General features: G+C 38.1%; 2 protein-coding genes across 20 annotated transcripts in view; one reads left to right on the top strand and one right to left on the bottom strand.

Annotated features, from left to right (window-relative positions):
• CDC40 (cell division cycle 40) overlaps positions 1-18561 on the bottom strand; it is a 51854-nt gene extending 33293 nt beyond the window's left edge. Inside the window, exons 1-3 of the mRNA XM_055391492.2 lie at positions 18518-18561; positions 18068-18314; positions 5706-5792 (exon numbers count right to left, since the gene is read on the bottom strand). Of these exons, the coding sequence (XP_055247467.1) occupies positions 5706-5792; positions 18068-18256 (276 nt within the window). The 5' untranslated portion in view covers positions 18257-18314; positions 18518-18561. The remainder of the gene's footprint in view (positions 1-5705; positions 5793-18067; positions 18315-18517) is intronic.
• An 89-nt stretch (positions 18562-18650) lies between these two features.
• The window catches only part of WASF1 (WASP family member 1), a 77107-nt gene continuing 71557 nt past the window's right edge, over positions 18651-24200 (top strand). For 4 of the 19 annotated variants that reach the window (XM_055391498.2, XM_019029582.4, XM_063707188.1 and 1 more), the window contains exons 1-2: positions 18687-19259; positions 19956-20100. The gene's annotated coding sequence lies outside the window, so the exon portion shown is untranslated. Of the gene's footprint in view, positions 19260-19716; positions 19738-19955; positions 20101-20632; positions 20838-21504; positions 21546-24200 lie in introns of those variants that run through there. The other 15 variants (XM_055391494.2, XM_055391496.2, XM_063707187.1 and 12 more) reach the window with 12 other exon arrangements.

Raw genomic sequence — 24200 nt, 5'->3', positions numbered from 1 at the left:
TACTCAAGATAGGTCTCTCAGCTGTTCTTGGTCCCTGTGAATATGCAACTCGCTTAGTTCTGGAACAACCATTAAAAAAATACAACAGAACATATGGAAAACACACAAATTTGATTTCCAAACAGTTCTTTTCAAGTTTTGGTAGTTAACTGAGTTTAAGAGTAAATTTGTGTTCAAGTGATTTATAACAAGATATAAGTAAATACATAACATAAATATGAATGTATAATATATTCAAGTTCATATGCGTATTTAACAATTTTTAGCTCAAACAATAATGAAGAACAATATAGTAAATTATAATTGCAATCTCCTTACATAAAACATACACATTTAAGTGAGAAAATGTTTGCAAACCATACATCTGGTAAGGGGTTAATATCCAAAATACACAAGGAACTCAACTCAATAGCAAGAAAATAAATAACTCGATTAAAAATTCGCAAATGACCTGAATTTCTCAGCATTCCTCAAAAGACATATAGCCAACAGGGGCCAGGTGCAGTGGCTCACGCCTGTAATCCCAGCACTTTGGGAGGCCAAGGCAGGTGGATCACTTGAGGTCAGGGGTTCAAGACCAGCCTAGCCAACATGGTGAAACCCTATCTCTATGAAACATACAAAAAATTAGCTAGGCATGGTGGTGTGTGCCTGTAGACACCTACTCAGGAGTCTGAGGTAGGACAATCGCTTGAACCCAGGAGACAGAGGTTGTAGTGAGCTGAGATCACACCACTGCACTTCAGCCTGGGTGACAGAGCGAGACTCCTCTCAAAAAAAAAAAAAAAAAAAGTCAACAGGTATTTGAGAAAGTACTCAACATTACTAATCACCAGAGAAATGCAAATTAAAATCACAATATCATCTCAAACCTGTCAGGATACCTATTATAAAAACGACAAAGGGTAACAAGTGTTGGCAAGGATGTTCTGGAGAAAAGAGAATACTTGTACACTGTTGGTGGGAATGGAAATTAGGGCAGCCACTATGGAAAATGGTATGGAGGCTCCGCAAAAAATTAAAAATAGAACTACCACATGACCCCAGCAATTTTACAAGTGGGTATGCGTCCAAAGGAAATGATATCAGCATGTCAAAGAGATATCTGTATTCCCATGAATCAACCGAAATGGCTGTCAATGTTTGAATGCATAAAGAAAATGTGGTATGTCTGCACAATGGCCTACTATTCTGCCTTGAAAAAGAAGGAAATCTTGTCATTTTTGACAGCATAGATTAACCCAGAGGGCATTATGTTAAGTGGAATAAGCCAGGTGCTGGGACAAGTATCACATGATCCCACATGTGGGATTCAAAAAGTTGACCTCATAGAAGCAGAGAGTGAATGGTTAGCAGGAGCTGGGTGGGTGGGTGGGGATGGAATGGGATGGAGGGGTTTTGGGTGATGTTGGTCAAAGGATGTACAATTTCAGTTAGGAGGAATAAGTTCAAAAGATCTATTGTACAATGTGGTGACTACAGTTAATAACAATGTATTCTTGAAAACCACTAAGAGTAGATTTTAAGTGTTCTCACCACAAAAAATGATCGGTACATGAAGTAATGCATATGTTAATTAGCTTGATTTAGCCATTCTACAATGTATACGTATTAAAAAACACATTGTACATTGTAAATATATACAATTTTTGTTAATTAAAAAATTAATTTATTAAAAAGTATGTAAGTACTAATTCAGATCACTACACCCAAAGTATGTATGATGTTCCCAAGGGAAAAGTATTCTTAAACATCTGTCAACTGAATGAAGTAGTGGTTTACTTATAGGGTTGGGAGAAAAGCACTCTTAATTTGTGAAGATGCTGGTTGATAACTCTCAGAGATCTGATACTATAAGGATGTGGATCTCAAAAATCTTCAGTCGGTAGAGTATTGGTGAGTCAGCATTTTAGCAGCATATTATAACATTGCAGGAATTAAGACAATTTATACCACTAAAAATGGGCTAAATAAAATCATAGTTGTAAGTTCACATAAAGAAAAATAACCCAAATTACTGAACATATAATAGTATACTAGATTGTTGGTACATTTTTCATTCATATTTACTGCAGTCATTATTGTTTAAAAGATTTATAAACAAATTTTAAGGTGAGAAGAGTCTGTTAATTATTTCCTGCAAATTAAGAGAAGATCCTCACAATTCAATTTTATTAGTGGATATTATGTCATATCTAGTAAGGCATAAAAATATTAGTATGAGAAAATTTCATTAGTGCTGGTTCTATGATCTTTGGTCTCAGTTTCCTCATCTACAAATAGAAGATTTGAGCTATATGATTTCTAGAGTTCATCATAACATTAATATTTACAGCAGCCTTTATAGCCAGATTTTTAACAGTAACTGGTGTTTTTTTTCTCTTTTATATTTTTTCTATTCTGAAGTACTACTATTTTAAAGAGTCTGGAATTCTTCCTGGGACTTATGGATTTTATGAGTTTATAGGAGCTAATTAATACATTTTTGTCTAAGCAGATTTAAAAAGAATTGAGTGAAATGAAGAAATTACTAGACTAAAACAATGGCTACTATGTCTTCAAGTTCTATCCATTATGTGAGAAAAATTATCTGTATAACCAGCTAGACTATTTGGGAAAAGTCCTTGGTCAGAAGAGAGAAACAATATTTTATAAAATAAAATAAGCAATTGAGTAAATGTTCAGAACTAGCAAAGTCAAAGGCATAGGGGTTACCCTGCAAACTCCACAGTGGCCTTCAAACTGGTCTTCCAATTATAGGGAGATAATTAAGAGTGATCTGGACTCAAATCTCTAAATTTGCCACTTGCTGGCAGTATAACTTAAGACTTGGTTTCCTTGCTATAAAATAAGGACACAGGTACTTACTTCATAGGGTTTTAGTGAGGACTGAAGGAGACGAGGTATGTAAATCCTTCAGTATGGTACCTGGCATACAGTAATAAATGGTGGCTTTATTTCACTAATCTATATCCCTGTTCTTTTCCATAATGCAAACTCATAGCAAATAAACCTTCTTAAAAATTCAGCTTTGATTATGCTACTCCCCTATTTAAGACCCTCACAAATCTATTTGTCATTGATTAAATCAAGACAAAGCTCTTCACCTTGGCCCCCAAAGCCTTGTGCAATGTTATACAAAATACCATCCTAGTCTTATCTCTCGATTCTTTCTTCTGGTAAGGACTCAGGCATTCCTGTTCTTTAGATCTTTTATGATTCGGCTCATGCTGTTCTCTTCTTGAAGTCTCTCCTCATAAAAGCCTACCTAGCCACCAATGCCAATAATTAATAAAAATAACAATGATGACTACCATTTGTTAAATGCCTACTCTGTGCCAGAAGGATTTTTTAACTATATCATACATTATCTGATTTATCTTTATAACTCAATAAGATAAAAATTATCTTCATTTTACCTACGAAAAAAACTAAGAACTTCCAAGGTTACACAGAGCTAATAAGTATTCCGCTTAACTCCAAATCTCATGTTCTTGACCTGGATGGAATTGCCCAATTCAAACATTACTTCTTTCGGGGAACTTTTAAAAGTATTTACAACCAGATGCAATTTTTCCTTAAGCTTACGTAGTACTTTAGAGGCATAATAAGAAATAGTCTGGTCTCTTTCTTTTTAAAAAAACACATTTGACCAAACCAACAAACAGCACATACTCTCTGGTAAACACTAGCTTGAGGAGAGGGATTATATCTTGTTTCTAACAATGGATACTCAAAATACGGGAACTTAAAATTTAAACTGGTGAAGTTCCTAGTGATACTTTTCCAGACTTTGCCAAGTGATATACATCCTAGTCATAGAAGACAAAAGTTCAAAATTTGATAAGTTACAGAGGATTCATTTGGCAACCAGGAACAATTATAATTTTGCTTCCCTTTTAAGTCCTATCAGTCCTTTCTTACCTCGTAAAGAAGTACTGTAGTGCTCCTCACATAAACTAATTTATACATTTAATGTGAGGTTCTCCAACCCAAGGAAAAAGAACATTAAATGACTGAAATCCCACAAAGAGAATGACAAAAAAATTTTAACTGGTCTTTTAAATTTTTCTTGAAAGTCTGGAAACTAATTACACAGCAACGTATTAGTTATGCATGAAATTTAAGAATTCATGAAAAAAGCAGGCTTCAGAGAAAATAAAATGACATGAGAATGTTACATATCAGAATGCTTCCAAATTTTCTTATTTTCCTAATTCAATGGCTCCATTTTATTAAAGTACTTTTCATTTAAAAAATCATGAAACATATATATAAATATAATACACAACCGCTCTTCAGTGGGGTGGCTAAAATGGTGCCAATGGATATGAGACCGCCAGTAGTCTGACAGGCTAGAAGGATTTAAGACACAATGGAATAAAAATTAAAATGTGCCGTCGTTTGTCAGAGCATGGGAAGATTTTTGCTAAGTGCAGACCCAGTGAATCGCTGGAGCTCTGTCTAAACACAAGCACTGACATCTCTGGCTGTGCTACACATTTCAATCGTCACCTAAGTGAATACAGAAACCTAGGCAGGGAAATTTCTATATGAAACAGCTCTGACTCTAACATGTCACAAAACGGCTAATTTATGCTACAAAATGAAAAATGTTACATCATTTTCCCCCAAGATACCATAAGATATAGCTCCTCACCTCCATCTTGAAAGTGCTTCTTAAAGATTCTGATATCAACCGAAGCTGTATTTCTTGGTTTTATAATTACCATTTTCTGGCATCTCTATTTCATCAATCAAGCATTCTTTTCCATTTTAAAAGGCAAAATATCTAGAAATTTAATCTTTTCTGTAAACTTCCCTAAATGGATAATATTCAAAGACTTTCTTAAATGAACAATATTTGCGGTTTCTGGTTTTTTTCATCAGGAGAGGGAAAAAAAAATCCAGTACTTTGTTTTATTCAGAGCAGGCATCAAACACTGTGACTACTTTCTGGCAGTGCATCAGTATGACACTTCAGGGGCATCTGTAATTAGATGTTTTGTAATATACTACATATTGATGCTGGTAAGCCCCAATATTTTCCTTTATGGTTAATTATAATACTCCCTCATGAAGACTGAGAGGAAGATGTCAACTAAGTTCATATTTAAGAATCAGATTTCCTTTTTCAAAAGACATAGTTCCATGTTATCAGACATCTGTATGTAGACAGATAAGCAGCTAGTGGATTTTTAAAAGTATTTTCACAAAAGCACACTACCTAAACTTTTGGAGAATAGAAGGATGTATTTTCTGCTGGGTGCAGTGGCTCATGCCTGTAATCCCAGCACTTTGGGAGGCCCAGGAGGGCGGATCAAGAGGTCAGGAGATCGAGACTATCCTGGCTAACACAGTGAAACCCCGTCTCTACTAAAAATACAAAAAAATTAGCCAGGTGTGGTGGTGGGCGCCTGTAGTCCCAGCTACTCGGGAGGCTGAGGCAGGAGAATGGCGTGAACCCAGGAGGCGGAGCTTGCAGTGAGCCGAGATTGCGCCACTGCACTCCAGCCTGGGCGACAGAGCGAGACTCTGTCTCAAAAAAAAAAAAAAAAAAAAAAAAAAAAAGAAGCATGTATTTTCTAAAAGCTTAAATAGTATGCTTATGTGATAAAACTTTTAAAGATTCACTGCTATACCTAATTATCTACTATGATTTAAATTCTTTAGCAAAAGTCAGAACCTTAAATATGTTTTCTTACCTCAGGAGCAAACATGGTCTCATAGGTAGGATTATACTGAACTTCTTTGACGGCAGGGTCAAGGTGAACTCCAGTCTCCAAATCTTCCTAAAAAGAATACCAAATAAATATTAATGATCTGATAAATGACTTTTTTATTTTAGAAGCCACATTAAAGTCACACTAGCCATCTTTAACATCTATTTTATGGTTATAATGTATCATATGATTAATAATTCTAATAAAATTAATGTATACAGTTAGAGGTTAAAATACATAAAAAATTTTCTTTTTGAAATACTGACTTTATTAACAATTTAAAATTTTTAAATTTAAAACTAAATAAGTTAACATTACTCAAAGCCTTACATTAGTTTAAGAGATTCCAACTCTTCTTTGTTATTAACTCAAAAGACCCGAACCTCTACTGCCAAATTCAAAAGAGGTATTTCTTTTTTTACTCAGCAAACTGTATTAGATATGCAACCAAATTGCACTTGGTTGGGTACTGGAGAGGAAACAAAAGGAAGTGACAGGGCCTGAATCTTCTAAATCTAAAGTCTTATGATCTCAGTTAATATTTCAAACATCTTAAATTCATTCCCCAGATTACTGAAAATAAACATCTCATCTCCACTGAAGAATCACTGGTAGTATAACTTTTGTATAACTCCACCACTTACAAATACGATAATTCTCAAATTGGTATCTTTAGCCTGGACCTCCCCTGATTTCTAGAGACTTGTATATCCAACCTTCAACTTGACATCTCTTCTCCCAGGATATCTAACGGACATCTCAAACTTAATATATCCAAAAGGGAACTCGTGGCCTCCCCTCCCACAATGAATCCTTCCAGCCTTCTCTTAGTTAATCACAATTCCACCCTTACAGTTGCTCAGGCAAAAATCTGGAGTTTTCCTTGATTCCTCTTTATTTTATAGTTTGTATCCAATCCATCATCAAGTCTTCTACCTTCTACATAAATCCAGAATTCAACCACTTCTGACATCCTCTATTGCAGTGGTTCAACTTAACATCTTGTATCTGGGTTTTTGGAGTAGCTTCTTACCTGGTCTCCCTGTTTTCTGTCCCTGACCACCTACAGCCTCACTTCCCACAGGAGATAGTATGATTCTTTCAAAATATTAGTCAGGTTATGCTACTCCTATGCTCTAAACCCCGCAGTAACCTCCCCAGTCAGAGTAAAAGCCTAACAAAGGCCTGACAAGGCCCATTACCACTGGTTCTCAGGAAGTAGGCAGGTTCCCTAGAGTAGTTTTATAGGGCATTTTTGTTTTCCTGTATTGCCCTGTCTGAACATTCACTATTAAAAACATATTTGATTGTAAGTACCTTTCCTTTAAATAGTGCACTCATGTTCTATTTTAAAAATTGTAAAGAAATTATATATCGTCTACAAATTATATTTCAATAAAGTCAGTATTATAACATTGCTGTCATAAAATGACGGAGTTGAGTCTAACTGGTTGAGAATTTCCCCTCCATGATCAGCCCCCTGCCCCTACCAACTTCTGTCTTCATCTAGCACTATGCCTGTGCTCACTTTACCCCAGCCTCACTGACTCATTTGCTATTCCTAGAATAGGCCAAGGAACAATCCTGCCTCGGGGTCTCTATACTTACCGTTATTTCCTTTTGGAATGAAATGTTTTTCCTGTGGATATCCACATGATTGTTATCTCTCTTTTTAAGTCTCTGCTCAGTTTTTCTGCTTCCCCCTTACCTTGCTTTATTTTCCTCCATTACATTTATCCTCAGTGGATATATATATTATCTCTCTCTCTCTCCACTAAAATGTAAACTACACAAGGCGGATTTTGCACACACAAATGTATAATCAAACCCTTGAACTATCCCTATCATATCACCATCTTTAATCTGCTGGCCTCTTGTTCATGGCAGGATATATCCCCTAACACAATGCAAAGATAATGCAAAGTAACATCAGACATTCTGCAAAATAGGTGGGATTTCATGAAGCTGATATTGATGTTGGAGAAGCAGCAATGCCACAGACAAGTGAAGATCTGGTAGAGTTAGACCAACTGATGACCAAAGACTAAAAAACCGACAAGAAAAATAATACCATAAGCTCACATTCACTGTTCCAAAATTTGACCACTCTAGAAAGACTTTACCACGGCCCTTGCATCAAAACAGGCAACTTAGTTTCTCTACTTCTTAAAGATTCAGAGCCTATCAGGTCCCTTGAGCTTCTCTCCTCTCTAAACTGCCCATATCTTTACCCTATCTTATCCTTTTCATGACTTCAATTACCACCCCCCATTTTTATCTGCAGCCTTAATCACACCTAACGATGACAATGTGGTGTGTGGTGTGGGAAGCCAGGGTTGTCAGCGCCCGAGGAAGGGTTGGGGGAGATCAGCTGGAGGAGGTCATGCCGGGCAACTGTGTAATTTAAGACCCTGGGGAGTTGGGTTGAATATTCTGCCCTCCCAGAAGGCCAGCAAGGCTGACTCACCACCAGCCTCGTGCCCACTGGGCTCCCGTCCCAGGACCCTCCCCTAGCTCGGTCCCCCTGAGCTTGGCTTCCCACCCTGCAGGTGTCCTACTACAACCAGGCCACCCCAGGTGTTCTCAACTATGTGACCACCAACGTGGCAGTTGGATCCACATATCCAACTGCCTACTAAATTTCATTATATGAATGTCCCACAGCATCAAACACTATGCTGTGTCCAAAATAGAACTTACCATTCCCCCATGACTCCATCTTCACTAATAAATCAGGCATAGTCTTGCTGATTCTACCTCTGAATACTTCTCCAGTAATCTCACTTCTACCCTCCTCTCTTTGCATCCCAGCTACAATGGCCTAGTTAGGGCTTCATTATATCTTGCCTGGCCTATTGTAATACTTCCTTATCTGCTTTAATACACCCTCACTTTTGTCATATTAGACTAATTGCTGATTTTTAAAAATAGCAAGCACTTTGATGCTTTCTGTGCTGTAGGCAATGTTACCGCCTTGTACCTTAGGCAATGCCTTTATTATTTTATGTCGCCTTCTTATTTTTCCTGATACCTTCCCTCCTCCCGCCTCAGGAAAACTGTTGGGTTTTTGTTTGTGGTCCTAAAATAATGCTGTACTCTATTTGATAGTACTTGTGATATATTATTTGTTGCACATGGCTTTTATGTACATCATATATCCTCACTGCCCAGTAGAGCGCAGGGCATTCAGCACATATTCAATAAATATTTGTTAAATTAAATTGAAGACAGAAAAGCCAAATCTGTAGAGAAATTAAGTAGGATAAGGCTGACCAACAATCACTGGATTTGGCAATTATATCACAAAAAACCTTTGTGAGAGTGACTTTGTTAGGACTATGGAAAGCCAGCTGCAAGAGGCAGAGGTGTAAATGAGGATCTAGAAAAACACCACCATATAAATCTGTACTGAAAATATTTGCTGGTAAAAAACAGAACAGATGGGGTGTCAGGTTGAAGGATTTTCAGGGTCAAGTTTTTCTTCTTCCTTAAGAAGAGACTAAGTCAAAGATGTGGTCAATTGTAGGCTAGAAGGCAGGTGACGGCAGGGAGAGACACATGACAAAAAGGACCAGATAAAGGTACAGTTGTCCTAGAAGAGGTAGGAGGGAATAAAATTCAGGACACAGTTGGAAGATTAGCCTCTGAAAAGAGGAGCGCTCTCTTTGGGATGAAATAGAGATGACAAAGGTAAGAATGGGTGATAGATGACAGATGTTTGGAGATGTTGGGAATCACAATTGATCCTTTTATTTTCTTGGTGTAGTCAGGGTACAGGCAAATTTATAAAGCAAACACGGAGCTCCAGATTCATATATTCATTCAACAGATTTTGATTGTGTGCCTACTATGTGCCAGGCACTGTCCTGGGCCCACAGAAATAGACAAAGATACCTGCCCTTGTGGAGTTTATATTCTAGTGGAGGAGACAGACAATAGACTATATAATACATAAATAAGTTTACAGCTCTCTAGAAGAGGCTAAATAATATGAAAAAAATAATTTAACAACACTAATATGCTAGCACCAGAGCAGACACACTATTTCATATAATCTGTGAGGTTAAGTGTTAGCAGGATTAAGTCACTTAACCCAAGCTACTAATAGAATAAATGGGAAGGGGAAGAGCTCAAAGTAACCACAATGAACAATGTTAAAGAGACCTAACTAGTGACAAATTAAAAAATCACTGGTAGAGTAACTAGGTGTATCAGTCAGGGTTCTTAGTTGCAAGCAGCAGGCTGATTCAGCATTATAAAATCCTTATGAGTTTCTCTTAGAATCACCAGGAAGTGTGGAGAATCAGCTTTGACAAGTAGGCAGAAATAAAGGGTCAGTATACACTTAATAGATGAAATCACAATTCAAAATTAATCATCACAGAACCCATCCAGTGAGGATAATTGTTTACCATGACTGAACACCACTACTAAACTGCTATGGCTACCACTGGATGCTGCTATTGAAACTGCTGGCCTGAGAAACTAGAAAACATTGACCATCATTGCCAGTTTAAGTCCTCTTTCCTGGCTTCTTTGTGGATAAATTTCAGATTAGAAAGCTTAGGTTGGTGCATCTGTTTGGCTGAGCCCAACAGATACACCCACCCAACAGTCCTGAGCCTCAGCTGAAAGGGAGCTGAATTAGAATAATCTGGGTTTTCAGCTTCTGAAGATGGGTGATGAACAGGGATGTTCTTCAAATTAAGACCCTTAAGAAAGGGGTTTCAAATGCTAGGCCACTGAAAAGATGACAAATATTATCTATATCACCCTAGAATGAACACTAGAATCTTTACTGATGAAAGATACTATCTTGCACATGGCCCAATAGCAAACTCAGTACTATAAAGTTAACAGGTTACATACAAATTGCTTAAACTGCATAAAAGCTAAATTAAATGCTTTTCCCGCTTAATATTCAACCCCTAGTGACAAACTGCTTAAAATAACATGAGGCTTAGCCACATTCATATCTTCCCAAAGGATTTTATAGTGTATAGTTGCTAGAACCACTTTATAATATGGGATATGAGATCTTTCCAATTAAGGGTATTTAAAATATTCCAAATTGAAATTATTTTGAAGAGTATCATGATACATCAATTTTTAAATGCAAAGTACAATTTAAGAAATTACTGTTTACATAAGCAACACTGGCAGCCAATAAAAAATATAAGTAAGTCCCAGTCTCTGACTCCTGCTAAAATTATAGAACAAATTGAACAACTCTCAAGAAAACGAAGGGCTGTTATTTTACAGAAATTTAATTAGAAAACTTGGACAATACCACAACCTTGTTTTAATACCCATGAGGCATTCAATACCAATTAGGTATGCAATTGGAATTACCACAGAATAACAAATTATTTCTATTCAGTTTCAATTATCCACAAAAATTAAAATGCAGTAAGTGAAGGGCACCCTGTGGGTCAAATAAGTTTAAATAGTTTATCTTTTTGTTGATTCAAAGTAATTTGAGAATAAAACTGGGTAATATTCACTTTTTAGTCTTTTCCACATTTCTTCCTGTGCCCAAATAAGAAAAGAGACATAAAAACACCATGTAAACTGTAAAGCGGATCACAAATATTATTATTATAAGTTACTTATCAATTTATGGCATAGTTTTTTTTCCTCCCAGAAAATAGAAATGACTAAACTTCCTAATAGAAGAATTTAGGTGAATGACATAAAAGAACAGAACTTCAGATAAAGATATCCTCTGAGTTTGGCCCTTAACAGATTGCAGAGGGAAAAGGTCGTCCATTTGAAGCTCACAAATATAAGAAATACCACACATGAAAAAACTGAAAAATATGCCTCAAAATTAGAGGCAGAATTTTTATTTTACTTTAGTTGGCTATGCTAAGGCAAAGAATACATTCGGGGGAAGTAACATAGTCACTGGTTGAAATGAGAGAAAGCCAGATCTGCTTTTGTTTTTGTAACCTTAAAGTCACTTAATAACCAACTCTTGCGATCCAATAGGGTCCATTGCATGATTTCTAAAGTGCAAAACCTTACGATGTTGCATTCAAAAATTTTTATCGGCTAACATGGTGAAACCCCGTCTCTATTAAAAATACAAACAATTAGCCAGGCGTGGTGGCGGGTGCCTGTAGTCCCAGCTACTAGGGAGGCTGAGGCAGGAAAATGGTGTAAACCCAGGAGGCGGAGCTTGCAGTGAGCGGAGATTGCGCCACTCAACTCCACCCTGGGAGACAGCGAGACTCCGTCTCAAAGAAAAAAAAAAATTTTATCCAGAAAATACTCATTGTCATACATATACTGGAGAACACAAATATGTGTAATTGGCGTTCCAGAAGAGAAGAGAGAATGAGACTAAAATGATAAGTGAAGTGATAAGAACTGACAACTGCTAAGAAATGTCCAAAGGTCCACATTCCAAACCAATTGATCCACAATTAAAGAAATCCAACAAATTCTGAACAGATAAAATAAAAAGAAATCTACACATGTGTATCCTATAATAAAACTAAAGAATGAAACCATATCTCAAAAAAATGGGGTGGGGGTCTTAAAAGGTGTCAAAAGAAAAAAGAAAATCACTTTCAAAGGGAAACAGCTACACCAACAGCTGATTTATCAGTAACAATGAAAATCAGAAGACAGTAGAATATCTTAAAAGTGCTGAGAGAAAACTGCCAGCTAAGGAAACAACCCAGTGAAAATATCCTTCGAGAAATACAGTTAAATGAAAGCATTTTATTTATGTATTTATTTATTTATTTATGAGACAGGGTCTCACTCTGTCTCCCAGGCTGGAGTGCAGTGGCATGATTCTGGCTCACTGCAACCTCTGCCTCTTTGGCTCCAGCGATCCCCCTACCTTAGCCTCCCAAGTAGCTGGGAAGCACACACCAACACACCCAGCTAATTTTTGTATTTTTTCTAGAAACAGGGTCTCTCCATGTTGCCCAGGCTGGTCTGGAACTCCTGGGCTCAGGGGATCTGCCCACCTCGCCCAGCCAAAACTTTTTAAAAGACAAACTAAAACTGAAAGCATTTGCCACCAGTCAATCCTCACTAAAGGACATTCTAAAGAATGTGCTACAGGCAGAAAGTGGTATCTTGCATGTGAGATGTAAGAATCATCATCATTCACCATCATCTTGTGGAGGATGTGTGTGTATATGTAAGTGCATGTATTATACCAGACAACAACAGCTAAAGTAGGAGTACAGGGGATGTGAATAAAATTCAAGGGTTCTAAGGTTCTCGCATTGCTCAGTAGAAGGTGAAAGTACTGATCGAATGTGCTGTGCTTTCTAGGGGTAACCACTTAAAGAATAGAAACTGACTGCATGACTTAAAACAAGCCCAGGGAGATAATGTAATGATTTTAAAAATCCAAAAGAATGGATGCCTAGCATACTAAATTTCTGCCTTTCTTTTTTTCTGTGATATGTGTTTATGACTATACTTTTTAAAAAATTGCCATGGCTGCACCTCACATGTTCTGATGTATAGTTGCTTAGAAGTGCAATTTCACAATTTTCAAATACGGAAATTTTATAGCTATCTTTTTGTGGTTAGTTTCTAGCTTAGGTGCACTGTGGTCAGAGAATACGGTAACAAGATTTTAAATCTGTTGAGACTAATTTTATGTTGCAGTTCAGGGGTGGCTAACTACAGTGTGTGGGCCAAATCCAGGCCACGGTCAGCTTTTTTGTACCAACAAGCTAAGGATGGTATTTGTATTTTTAAAGGGTTAAGAAAAAAAGATGAAGAAAAAGAAAGGGTGAAAGAGAGAAAGAAAGAAGTGACAGAAACTACATGGGGCCAGCACAGCCTGAAATATTTACTGTCTGGCCCTTTACTGAAGTTTGCCAATCCCTGGTCTAGCACACGGTCATTTAAAAAATGTTTCATTACGTTTCAATGTTTCAAAATGTTTCCAGTGCCTGAAAACAACATTCTGTGTTGCTAAGTGCCATATTCCCTAAGACCTTTAGATGCAGTTTACTAATTTTGTTGTTCACATATTCTGTATCATTACTGATTTTTTTTATTGGTTCTATCAATTATTGAGAGATATAAAAATCTCTCACTGTAATTGTATATTTGTCCATTTCTCTTTGTAGTTCTGTCAATTTTTGCTGAAATATTTTGAGCTTACATTGTTTTATATCTCTTTGTGAACTGAACCTTCTATCATGATGAAGTGACTCTTTTGTCTCCAGTAATGCTTTCTGCTTTAAAGTCTATTTTTACTGATGTTAACACAAACAGTGCTAGCTTTTTCTTGGTTAAAATTTGCCTGGTACACCCTTTTTATTTTTATTTTAGATCTTCCTGGAGGCGGTAGTAAGCATGGCAAGGCAAGAACAATAAATAAAAGAAATAATGATTAAAAGAAAGAAAAAATACTGGCATATTTGCAGCTGATATGGCTATGTAAGTAGTAAGATCAGTTAGAAAGTTAAATAAATGAAAAATACAATACTGTTTATTAACAGCATAAAAATAAGATCCACCGAGAAATACCTCCAATAAAACTGTACAAGATTTTGATACGGAGACAATTACAAACTTTGGAAGAAAAAATAAAAAAACTAAAAAAAGGCCTAAACAAATGAACGGACATAACATTATCTCCAAGTTGACCTATGACTCAATGTACTCCCAAACAAAATCCCAACTGGGTATTAGCAGAACTTTCCAACTTAATTCTAAACTATATATAGAATTACAGGGCCAAGAAGAGCCAGCCAAAACATTCTTAAACAACAAAAAAGGCCAAGGGAACTGCCCTATCACCTATCAAGCCATATTATTAAGAATGTTCGCACTATAGACAAAAGTTAATTTCATTTGGATTAATGACTTAAATGTGAAAAGCTTTCAAGAGATAATACAAGAGAATATTTTCATGACTATGAGTTAAGGATTTCTCAAACAAGCAACAGGAACCCGATACATAAAGGAATAATTTGACAAGCACAGACTACATAAATAATTGTTTGTAAACAACAGGGAAAAGTGAGAAGACAAGTCACAAAAGAAAAAAAATTTGCAACACACACAATTGACAAAGGATAGTATCCAGAATATGTAAAGGTCTTCTAAAAATCAAAAGGAAATGACAACCCAATAGTTGCTTCCAAAGAAAAAAAAATTAAATCACCAATAACATATTAAAAGATACTCAACTGCAGGAAACAGCTCAGAAAAAACATAGATTAAAAACGCTGCAAAAATGTATTCTCTGCCAAAATGCTTGCTATTAATCATAATACAATTAGTCAACTACAGATGAATATATTTGCATGCTTCACATCTCCCTTGGTCATTTTCCAATTTTCCAATCATTTGCAATCATTATATTTACTATGTGTAAGTTTGTTTTCCCTTCATATAAACAAGTGTTGGTTCATAAACCAACAATGAGCAATGCCCTCTACTCTCTCATAGAACCCAGACCACTGGGTGGACTAGCCCCAGCTCTACCTCTAATGGACTTCTGGTACCTTACGCAACCTTTCCTCCTGGGTTCCCTTATTTATTCGTGATTGCACTAAGTGAGCTCCAGACAAACACCCCCATCCCTGCCACTGCATGTCCAGCTCTAAAATTCTGATTCTTAATGTGCATACTTTTACAAGACTTTCTTTTTCATTCCATTCTCTTACCAAATATACTTCCCTAATCTTGTGTACTAGGCACTGGAGATACAAACGAATGGATACAACAGTCTCTGGACCCCAGGGTCTCACAGTCCAGAGGAAAGAAAAAGATGAACAAGTCACAGCAATGTGCTAAGTGCTATAGTTAAGATATGATAAAGGGGCTAAGGTAAAATAGGAGGAAACATATGCACTGAGACTGAAGGACCACAGTGTTTGGAGTGGGGGAAGGAGGCACTAGGCAAGGGATTTCCAGGCAGAAAGACTAGCGTGGGCAAAATCTTCAGAGGAAGAAAGAAAATTCGGCTTTCAGGGCTTTGTAAAGAGTTCAGCATGGGAGAATAGCAGGACTCACATGCTACCAAAAAAACTTAGAAATCACCCATTGGACAACATGGTGTCTTTGGGCAGGGAAGTGATACGATGTAAGTGGAATTTACAAAGATCATTCTAAGTGCACTGTGGAGAAAAGAATGGGGTATAAAACTGGGAGACAAGAAAGGAAGAAGTAGAAAGATCAGTTAGAAGGCTACAACTGTCTGAAGAGAAATGATGAGAATCTGAACTAAACAGTGGCAGCAGAAGAGAGAGATTTGATGAATATCATTGAGTTAAAGTGGACAGAACCCACTACCCAAAGAGGCTGAAAGAGAAAGAAAAGAATAACTCCTGGGAGAAATAAGGAAGATATGAAGCCTGCACCAGTGAAAGTAGCAAGGAAGGAGTTGATGTGAGAGAAATTAATGAAACAGCAATGTTAGAATCAATTGAATGACTAGCTTCAGGGGCTGAGGAAGAAGGAAGAGAAAAGGATACCTCCTTTGTTCTCGGCTTGAACTAGTGGGTGGATTGTGGGATGACAGATCAAAATAGGAAAAACAGAAGTGGATTTTGAGGGAAAGAAAATAATTTTTCGACACACTGAATTGGAGGTGGCTGAGCGCCAACCTGCAAGAGACAAATGTACAATTACAGTGGGAGATTTTTATATACTTCTCAAGTTCGTAAGCTAGCAAGGAGGATAGAACTGGAAATAAAAGGATAGCAAGCATTTAATTAGTGTTCATTGTGTGTGGCACTGTTAAAAGGGCTTTACATCTTTTATGACAATTATTACAATTCTGTTAGATAGGTACTACTGTTATTCCTACTTTACAGATCAGCAAAAATTAGGTACAGAGCATTTAAGTAACTTATCCAAGGTCCCCAGGTGGGTAAGTGCTGGAGGCAGGATTTGAATTAGTCTTAATTCCAGAGCCTGTGCTAACCATTTCACGGTGTTCACCTTGAGCTAGAAGCAGCACAGCCTGAGGTTGAAGGTATGGGAGAATATGTGGAATGCAAAGAGGACTAAGAGCAGAGTCCTGGGAAACACCAGTATTGAAAAGGGAGAGTAAAATAATTGGAACAGAATGCTGAGTAGAGCCCCATGGAAGCGAAACGGAGAGAAAGTTTCAAGAAAGAGGAACTAATGAACAGTGTCATTGGATGCAGACATTTAAGTCAGATGGCTGAACTTGACAACTGGAAGGCCTGGGACATCACTCACAGACAGTAGTTTCCCAAGAGGATAGGGCCAGACTGCATTGGGTTGAGGAGAAAATGAGACGAAGACAAAAAGAGAGCTCCAAAAAGCTGAGCTGTGAAAGGAGAAGATTCAGGAGGTTACTGGAGGGGCTTAAGTTTGGAAAGTTTTGTTTTAATAGGAAGTTAGGAGGATTCTAAGCATTCTTTCATGAGAGATGTCCATTTTTAAAAAGTAAAATTCACATACAGCTTGTTAAAAACCTGTAAAACACTTCTTAAGTCATTAAACTAGACTTGGGGACATGATACAAAGGAATTTTTGGACACTGCCTCCCCTCTTCACATCTTGAGCTGATCACCTACCTCGGGCTCTACTGGGCCTACACTACCAATTGGTAGATGCTCTCATCAGGCTCTAGACACATCAGCTTTTCCTCAGTTCTTCAAACCCACTAGGCTCTTTGAGTTCTCAGGCTTGCCTGTCACCTCTGCCTGGAAACTCTTGCCTTATTAATCAGCTTCCTCCATTGAGATCATGCAGCTGTTTCTCAAATCCAAGGCCTTTTTCTCACTGTATTAACACACACAATCATAAAACATTTACTGCACTCTCACTAGTTGGCTGTGTGCTATATGCTTTATTTGTGTAATTTCACTCAATTTTCACACTCATCTTTTCATGTAGACAGATGTTTTGAAAATGATCTCCACTGTACAGGTGAGGAAAGAGAGGAGGCTGCATAACTTGTCCAAGTTCACATAAGTGGTGGTGCCAGGATTAGAACCCAGTTCTTCAAAAATAAGACAAATCGAGGCCACTGCTCACACAATACTCTAGTTTGGGAAGTCCTGATCTAATTTCACTTATGTTCCGAGATTACACCTGCACTTTCCAGGCTATGTCCCTAATCCACAAATTCAAATTTCATCCCCTCCTTCCACTTGCTTTCTGATGGCGGGAGGCAAGGGCAGAGAGCATCGGAGGGCTATTCCGAACTTCCAATTCTGCCTCTCCCGAGGATGCATGTGGGAAGGAGAAGAAATTCAAACGTTAGCAACTTATCTCTAAGCACTGAGAAAGAGGTAACCCGGTACCTAACAAGCGGCTGGCAGTTCTGGAGCTGAAGCCAACAATTCCCACACTGCATTAGTAGCAAAAGTGCTTACCTTAACTGCCACCTCCGGAGCCGAGTCCACTGCCACTGCTAGAGACGGCTTTGATGAAGGCGATTTAGTCAAGTGCATGAGGGAGTCGGCGGCTGGCAGCGGACACCGACTGCTCTCACTGTCCGAGTCCGATTCGGACCCTGAACCCGAACCATAGGAAGCGGCCAGAGCTGCAATCGCAGCCGACATGACGGAAACAAATCTGCGGAGACCCTGCCAGGGCGGAAGAAGAAGAGGCTCCCAGGTCCTGACAGATTGCGATGGAACATATCATTAACTTTCTTTGCTAAGAAATAATGTCTTACATTTTGAAACAATAAGCTAATTATTATTACAATAACTACTGTCTAGCTGAGAGCTTTAAAAAGTTTATCTAGGGAAAAAGGGAGAATTATAATAGTTTATAACTTTCAGGACCTAGTTGACTAAAGAATACGAGTTCCAAAATACCTTGAGGCCTCGCGGTCCTGCACTCCCAGCGTGCAGCGCGGCAGGAAGCGCGAGACGGCACAATGGGAAGTGTAGTTTGGCACGAGGGGGCGGAACGGGGGCGTGTCCCCCTTTGACCCCGCCCCCGAATGGATGTTCCATTCAATTGGCTATCATCTTCCCTCATTCCCTAGCCAAGCAGTGTTCTCTTCGTCCCCCTCCCCCAAACTGAGGATTGGGCAATACCACAGAACCTCAGGAGAGGGGGGAAGAGCGAGCTTCGGCCCCACTAATGGTGGAGTGGGCGGAGGCTGGGTTTCCCACCTCGGCTGCACCTGGGCACTGGAGGCTGAAGAGGAAAGTGAGAATCTGAAGTTTTGAGACCTCTGACTGGCCAGGAATAGCTCCTGGGGCGGGGGGCAAGGATGGGACCATAGGCGGAAAGAGTCTCGCGGTCCCCCCTGCTTCTGGCGCGGGTCCCTGCGCCCGGTTGTGGAGCGTCTCTCGCGGGGAGGGGTCGGGGGGAACGGCAGCTCGCGGTGTTGTTCACTCGCGCGTCGAGCACACGGTGGGTCCGGCGGCCGGTTGGCGCCCCAGGCGGCGTTCCCTGTGGCCTGGCGCCTGGGCCGCTGCCCTGAGCGGGTTCCGCCCCAGAGCCCGACCCTCCTGGGGGCCCTAGGTGGAGTCCCGCGAGCCGAGGGGGACCGGCGACCGCTGCCGAAGCATGAAGAAGGGGTAAGGCGTGAGCCCCCAAGATTTCACGGTGAGCGCGAGTCCCTGAGGAATTGTTTTTTTCGGGGAGGGGGTGTTGGGAGAGGAACTCTTCCTTACTGGCCGGAGCAGACCGAGTGGTGTGTGGCCCGCAAAGGTGACGGGGATGGATGGGCGCGCCTTCCCCGCCCCGGCCCCCACCCCCATCCGCGGGTTTTCCGAGCGCCCACCGCCCACCCGCCAGCGGGGCTGGGTGCCGAGGGAGACGGCGGCGGGCGCGCCTGGGGCTTGGCTGCAGGGACCGCCCCGGGGCTGCTCTCGCTGGAGAGACTGCGGGTCTCACCTGAGGTGCCACCGCCCGGGCTTCCCTGCCCACCCGCGCCCGCGGTCTGCCCCGTGCCTCTTTCCGGGGGAGGCGGTAGCCCCGGGCGACAGAGAATCCCCTGCTCGCCCTACGTGCCCGAGGCTCAGTAAAGCGAGCTCGTGCGTTTGCGTGTTTGCTCCGCGAGTCGGTGTCTAAAGACATAACGGTAAAGCGAGTGCGGGCATCCTTTTCTTCGTTGGAAGGGGAGGCGAAGCGGTGCTGTCGCTTCTGGTGCCTGTTCATGGGGGCTGCCTTGGGCAGAGTTACGGAGCCGCTCACTCAGCGCTCATGTCGGCAGGACTCGCCCATTGTGCCACCCAGATAATTATTCAACTATGCAGCATCCATTGCACCTTTCCCATTTTTCTTTTCCCCTTGCTACAGCGTGCCCCCTAGCTTCGGTACTCTGACACCTTCTCTTGCACTTGCGGATGATGAACCGGAATAACGATGCAAGAAAGCACATCCGATCTCAACATTCACGACCTGCCCTATAACCGATTAATTAATTGATCCCCAGCTAGACTAGGTACTTAAATACGACTTACTCTAATCATTTCCTTTTCTATGTAATAAGATGTGCGGTGGATTCGACTTAAATTTTTTCTTTGGTGTTAGATTCACGATTAGCTAAGGTCTTTTTTCTGTTCACTAATTGATGTAATTGACTTATTGGTTATTCAATCCGTCTAATGTTCTTAAATTTAAATTTGCATGGTAGGTAACATTCATTTTTCTGATTGTTCATAGCATTATATCATAATTAGAAATGCAGTCTCAATTTGAACTCTCAGGAACAGTTTATCCTTTATGCTCTAAGTTTCTGTTAGGAAACATTTTTGTTTATATTGAATATTTGAATGAAGTATTTGATATAAAATTTCGGAAGTTTTGAATAAGAAAAGTTTTGTATTTGTTTTTCGGTAGCAGAATATGTCCTTACTAATCGTTGCCTTCCATTGAATGGAAGGATTTAATATTTAAGATGAGGATTTTAACCATGATATCAGTCATTCCGTAATTTATCTGATTTTATTTTTTATTCACTTTTTTCTTTGCAGTATCATGTATTTAATTACTTGCTTTAGAATCCAGTTTTTTTTTTCTAACTTGAATCTACAAGTATGAGTAGGCTTCAGTTTTGCGTGATCTACCTGAAGGATGAAATTTTTTTTTTGCAAATATAAGAAACAACTGTTGGTTACTTGATTTTTGTGTTAAAAACTGTTTACATCTCATTTAAAAATAAATGATTCACTATAAAAAGTAAGTGTTGTATTTTTATAATTTTCCTTTTCCATCTTTACTTGTTTAAGCTTGTTGCATTTACCCTTTTGATAAAAGAGAATCACATAAGCATTGCAGAGGCAGTTTTAAGGTATAGTAATTGTTCTATGGCACTTGGAAGTGGCGTACATATAATATAAGTTGATGGTGTAGGATTAGTTGCTTGGTTAGGAAATGACCTTGCAATTTACAAAATGGACACCTTTGTGCCTTGGTTTCCTTATATGTAAATGGAGATAATATTTAGTAGGTAGTGTGCATAAATTCAGGAAAGGTGTGTTTTTGTATTCCTTTCAAAGAAAATTTAAATCTTTTAGCTGATGAATGATAAAAAAATTTCTGTGAAAAATACAATGAAAAAATGTCAGGATTTTCCATGGCATATTAGAATGGCTGATTAACATTGATTTTTGCTTTGGAGAGGTATGCCTCTGAACTGAAAAATGTTTCTCATCTATCAAGAGTTTTAAATAATTGCAGACATAAAGGTTATTACAGTTAATACCTACATATAGTTAAACATATAGATAAAATAGTTAATAGTAAACAAAAATTATGACTTGATAATAAGTAGAATATTGAATTAAGTTAGTGAAGAATAATATATTCGAAAAATATTAAGGCCTTTTTTGTTACAAATTTGCAGGTGTTAACAATCCAAAATACATAGTTGTGATCATTTATAAGGTATGCTATAGAGTTACTTTATTACTCATGTTTGTAAATATTCATATATTCAGAGACAGTTTTAATATTGTATAAGACTATATTTAATTATACATTTTGCTTTATTTTAGAAATAACTTAAGATATCTTTTCCAAGTGTTTGATTTTCATTATCACAGTACATAGTACCTTGTGATTTCCTTATTGGACTACTATCAAAAGATTATGTTATTAGCACTTTTACCAAAACAGTGCTTTTGGTTACTTTGTGAGAAAACTTCATATAGATAAGACTATTAAAGTGTGTTTAAAGTTGCTATTGTATGGTTTCGTTTTTGAGAATTTGTTTTATAATGTTTTATTAAATGAATTAAAATTTAGCTGTCACCGTCACTTGGGTAAATGCAGTAAAGTCGTGGTTTTTCTTAGTTCTTTGAGGAGAGAAACTGACCTGCAGCTTATTGTCATAAATCCAAAGTTGTCAGTATAGTGTTTAACAAATAGCAGGGGCTCAATTTTCTTTGTTGAACAAATAAAATGAATGGGTAAAGAATATCCATTGAATTAATATATTTAGTGAAACATTTTTAAAGATTTATCAAACATTATAATTAATGAAATGTATAACTTTATCTCAGGAGAAAAGAGAAAAATGAATTTCGAGGTTCTTTGAACTCCATTTACCTGCTCAGATATAATTCCATTACCTGTACACTTTTGAACTGGCACTAGATACTTAATAATGTATATGTTAGCAGTCTTTGATTTATGAAATATTAACAATTTTCTTCTTATAGCTCACTTTATGAAGATGTATGTTAACATATTTTTTGTTTTTCCTACACTAGATAGAAGTGTGTTTGATTCTTTGTGACTTACGTTTTCTAGTGAAATAGTAATAAAAAGATATATGTAAATTAAATCCTATGCTGAATGCTTGAGTACCTAGTTGTTAAAAATAAATGACCCCTGAAGTGGAACTTTTTATAAAATTAAGAATCTTGTGTTTTAAGTTTATCACATTCAGCTTATAATTTTGAGTCTTTGTGAATTGGTAGTTCTAACTTACTACACAATTGATTACATTTTACAACTTGTAAAATGGTTTGGAACTTAAGTCTTATTTTCTCAGAAACGGTATACTTAGTGGTTAGAGTCACAGACAGCCCACTAAAGCCTTTTTAAATAATAAAATGCCTGAATTATAGGATTATGTTAATACTAAAGAAATTATAAAATTATGTTAATAATTAGCATAAGTATATTAAAATACCTATAATAATTTGTATGACAGTCTTTCTATGGGAAAAATAAGTTTCAGATCTACCTTGAAATGCTAGGATCTGTAACTCTTGTGTTAGACATGACAACATTATTAGGAACTTGTTCTCTTTCACCCAGTGGACTTGAAGAGGAGGCTGTTTCTCAGTTCAGTGAGTGGCATAGGCTTACATTATCTGGGACAAGAAGTTAGGGCATGACAAAAATTAGAAGGAAATGCAGTCTTCTGCGTGACTTTACTTCTCAAGATATTTGATTATAAAATGAAAAGGTAGAAGTAGATGACTTCGGAGATCTGTTTTAGCTACAAATAAAATTCTAAGGTACTTCGAAGCTTGGTGTAACCCCCTTTTTTTCCTGAGAGTTCATTTTCCCTAAAGTTCCGCTTACGTCCCTCTTATGAGGACATTTCTTCTTTCTGGACCTACCTCTGAAAAAGAAAGTAGTCTTGATCCTTTCACACGTGCCTGTTCTCAGAAGCAAGATTTTTTAGTCTCTTAAAGGCATTATTTTTGTGATGGGTTTTTTGTTTGTTTTAATTTTTAAAAATAAACTCCCAGCACTGTCAAGAAACAGGATTTTTCTTTTGGATTGTTTCCTTATTTTGAGCTATTGGTAAAGTCAGGGTAGATTTTATTCATACTTTGAAGAAAGATCATATCCAGTCAGTCTCCATAGAATTTTTTTAAGGAAAAAATTTTGGAATGAGGTCATGAAGTGGGAGTATGAAGATATAAAGATGGATTATTGCCCCGTAAAATACGGGGCATCTTGTATTTGTAGCAGCCTTACCTGGGGTGCTATGGAGCTTTGGTATGGATGTAATGGAGCTGAAGGCAGATTGAGAAAGTGAATCTGTGAACTCCTTCAGGACAGTTTTGTTGTAAGCGTTTGGTTGTTTTGTTTTGCTTTGCTTCATTTTTGTGTTCCCAGTGCCTGTTTTTGGTTTAAGCTAAATGGATTTTGAGTGTATGCAATTACTACAGAATAAAAGAGAAGTCATTCTGTTCCGTGTGGAAAGATCAGGGTGCTGTGAGGGAAGAGGTCATGAAACAGCTATTTTTGTCATATGCATTGGAGTATTTAATAATTATTTGGAGATCAATGATATTCAAAAATAATGTGTAACATGGTCCAAAAGGAAAAGAAGTGACAATGCTTGCTTGCTAGATGTACAAGATTCTGTATAGATGCTGTCACATTTATTATTTATCTTGTTTAGTTGCTATCATAGCCCTATAAGGATTTAATTGAAGAAAAAGGTTAACTGAATTGAACAAGTTGTTTGTTCTGCCTAGCGGAAGCCCAGATTGTCTCAGAACTGCTTTATCTCCCCTTTTACTGATAAGTTTCTGTTGGAGCAGTCGTTTTAATAACTTGATGATAACAATTCTG

This window comes from Gorilla gorilla, chromosome 5, assembly GCF_029281585.2.
Source record: "Gorilla gorilla gorilla isolate KB3781 chromosome 5, NHGRI_mGorGor1-v2.1_pri, whole genome shotgun sequence".
Lineage (NCBI taxonomy): Eukaryota > Metazoa > Chordata > Mammalia > Primates > Hominidae > Gorilla > Gorilla gorilla.
Note: the sequence above shows the minus strand (reverse complement) of the source record. Positions and strands in the feature narration are given on the sequence as shown.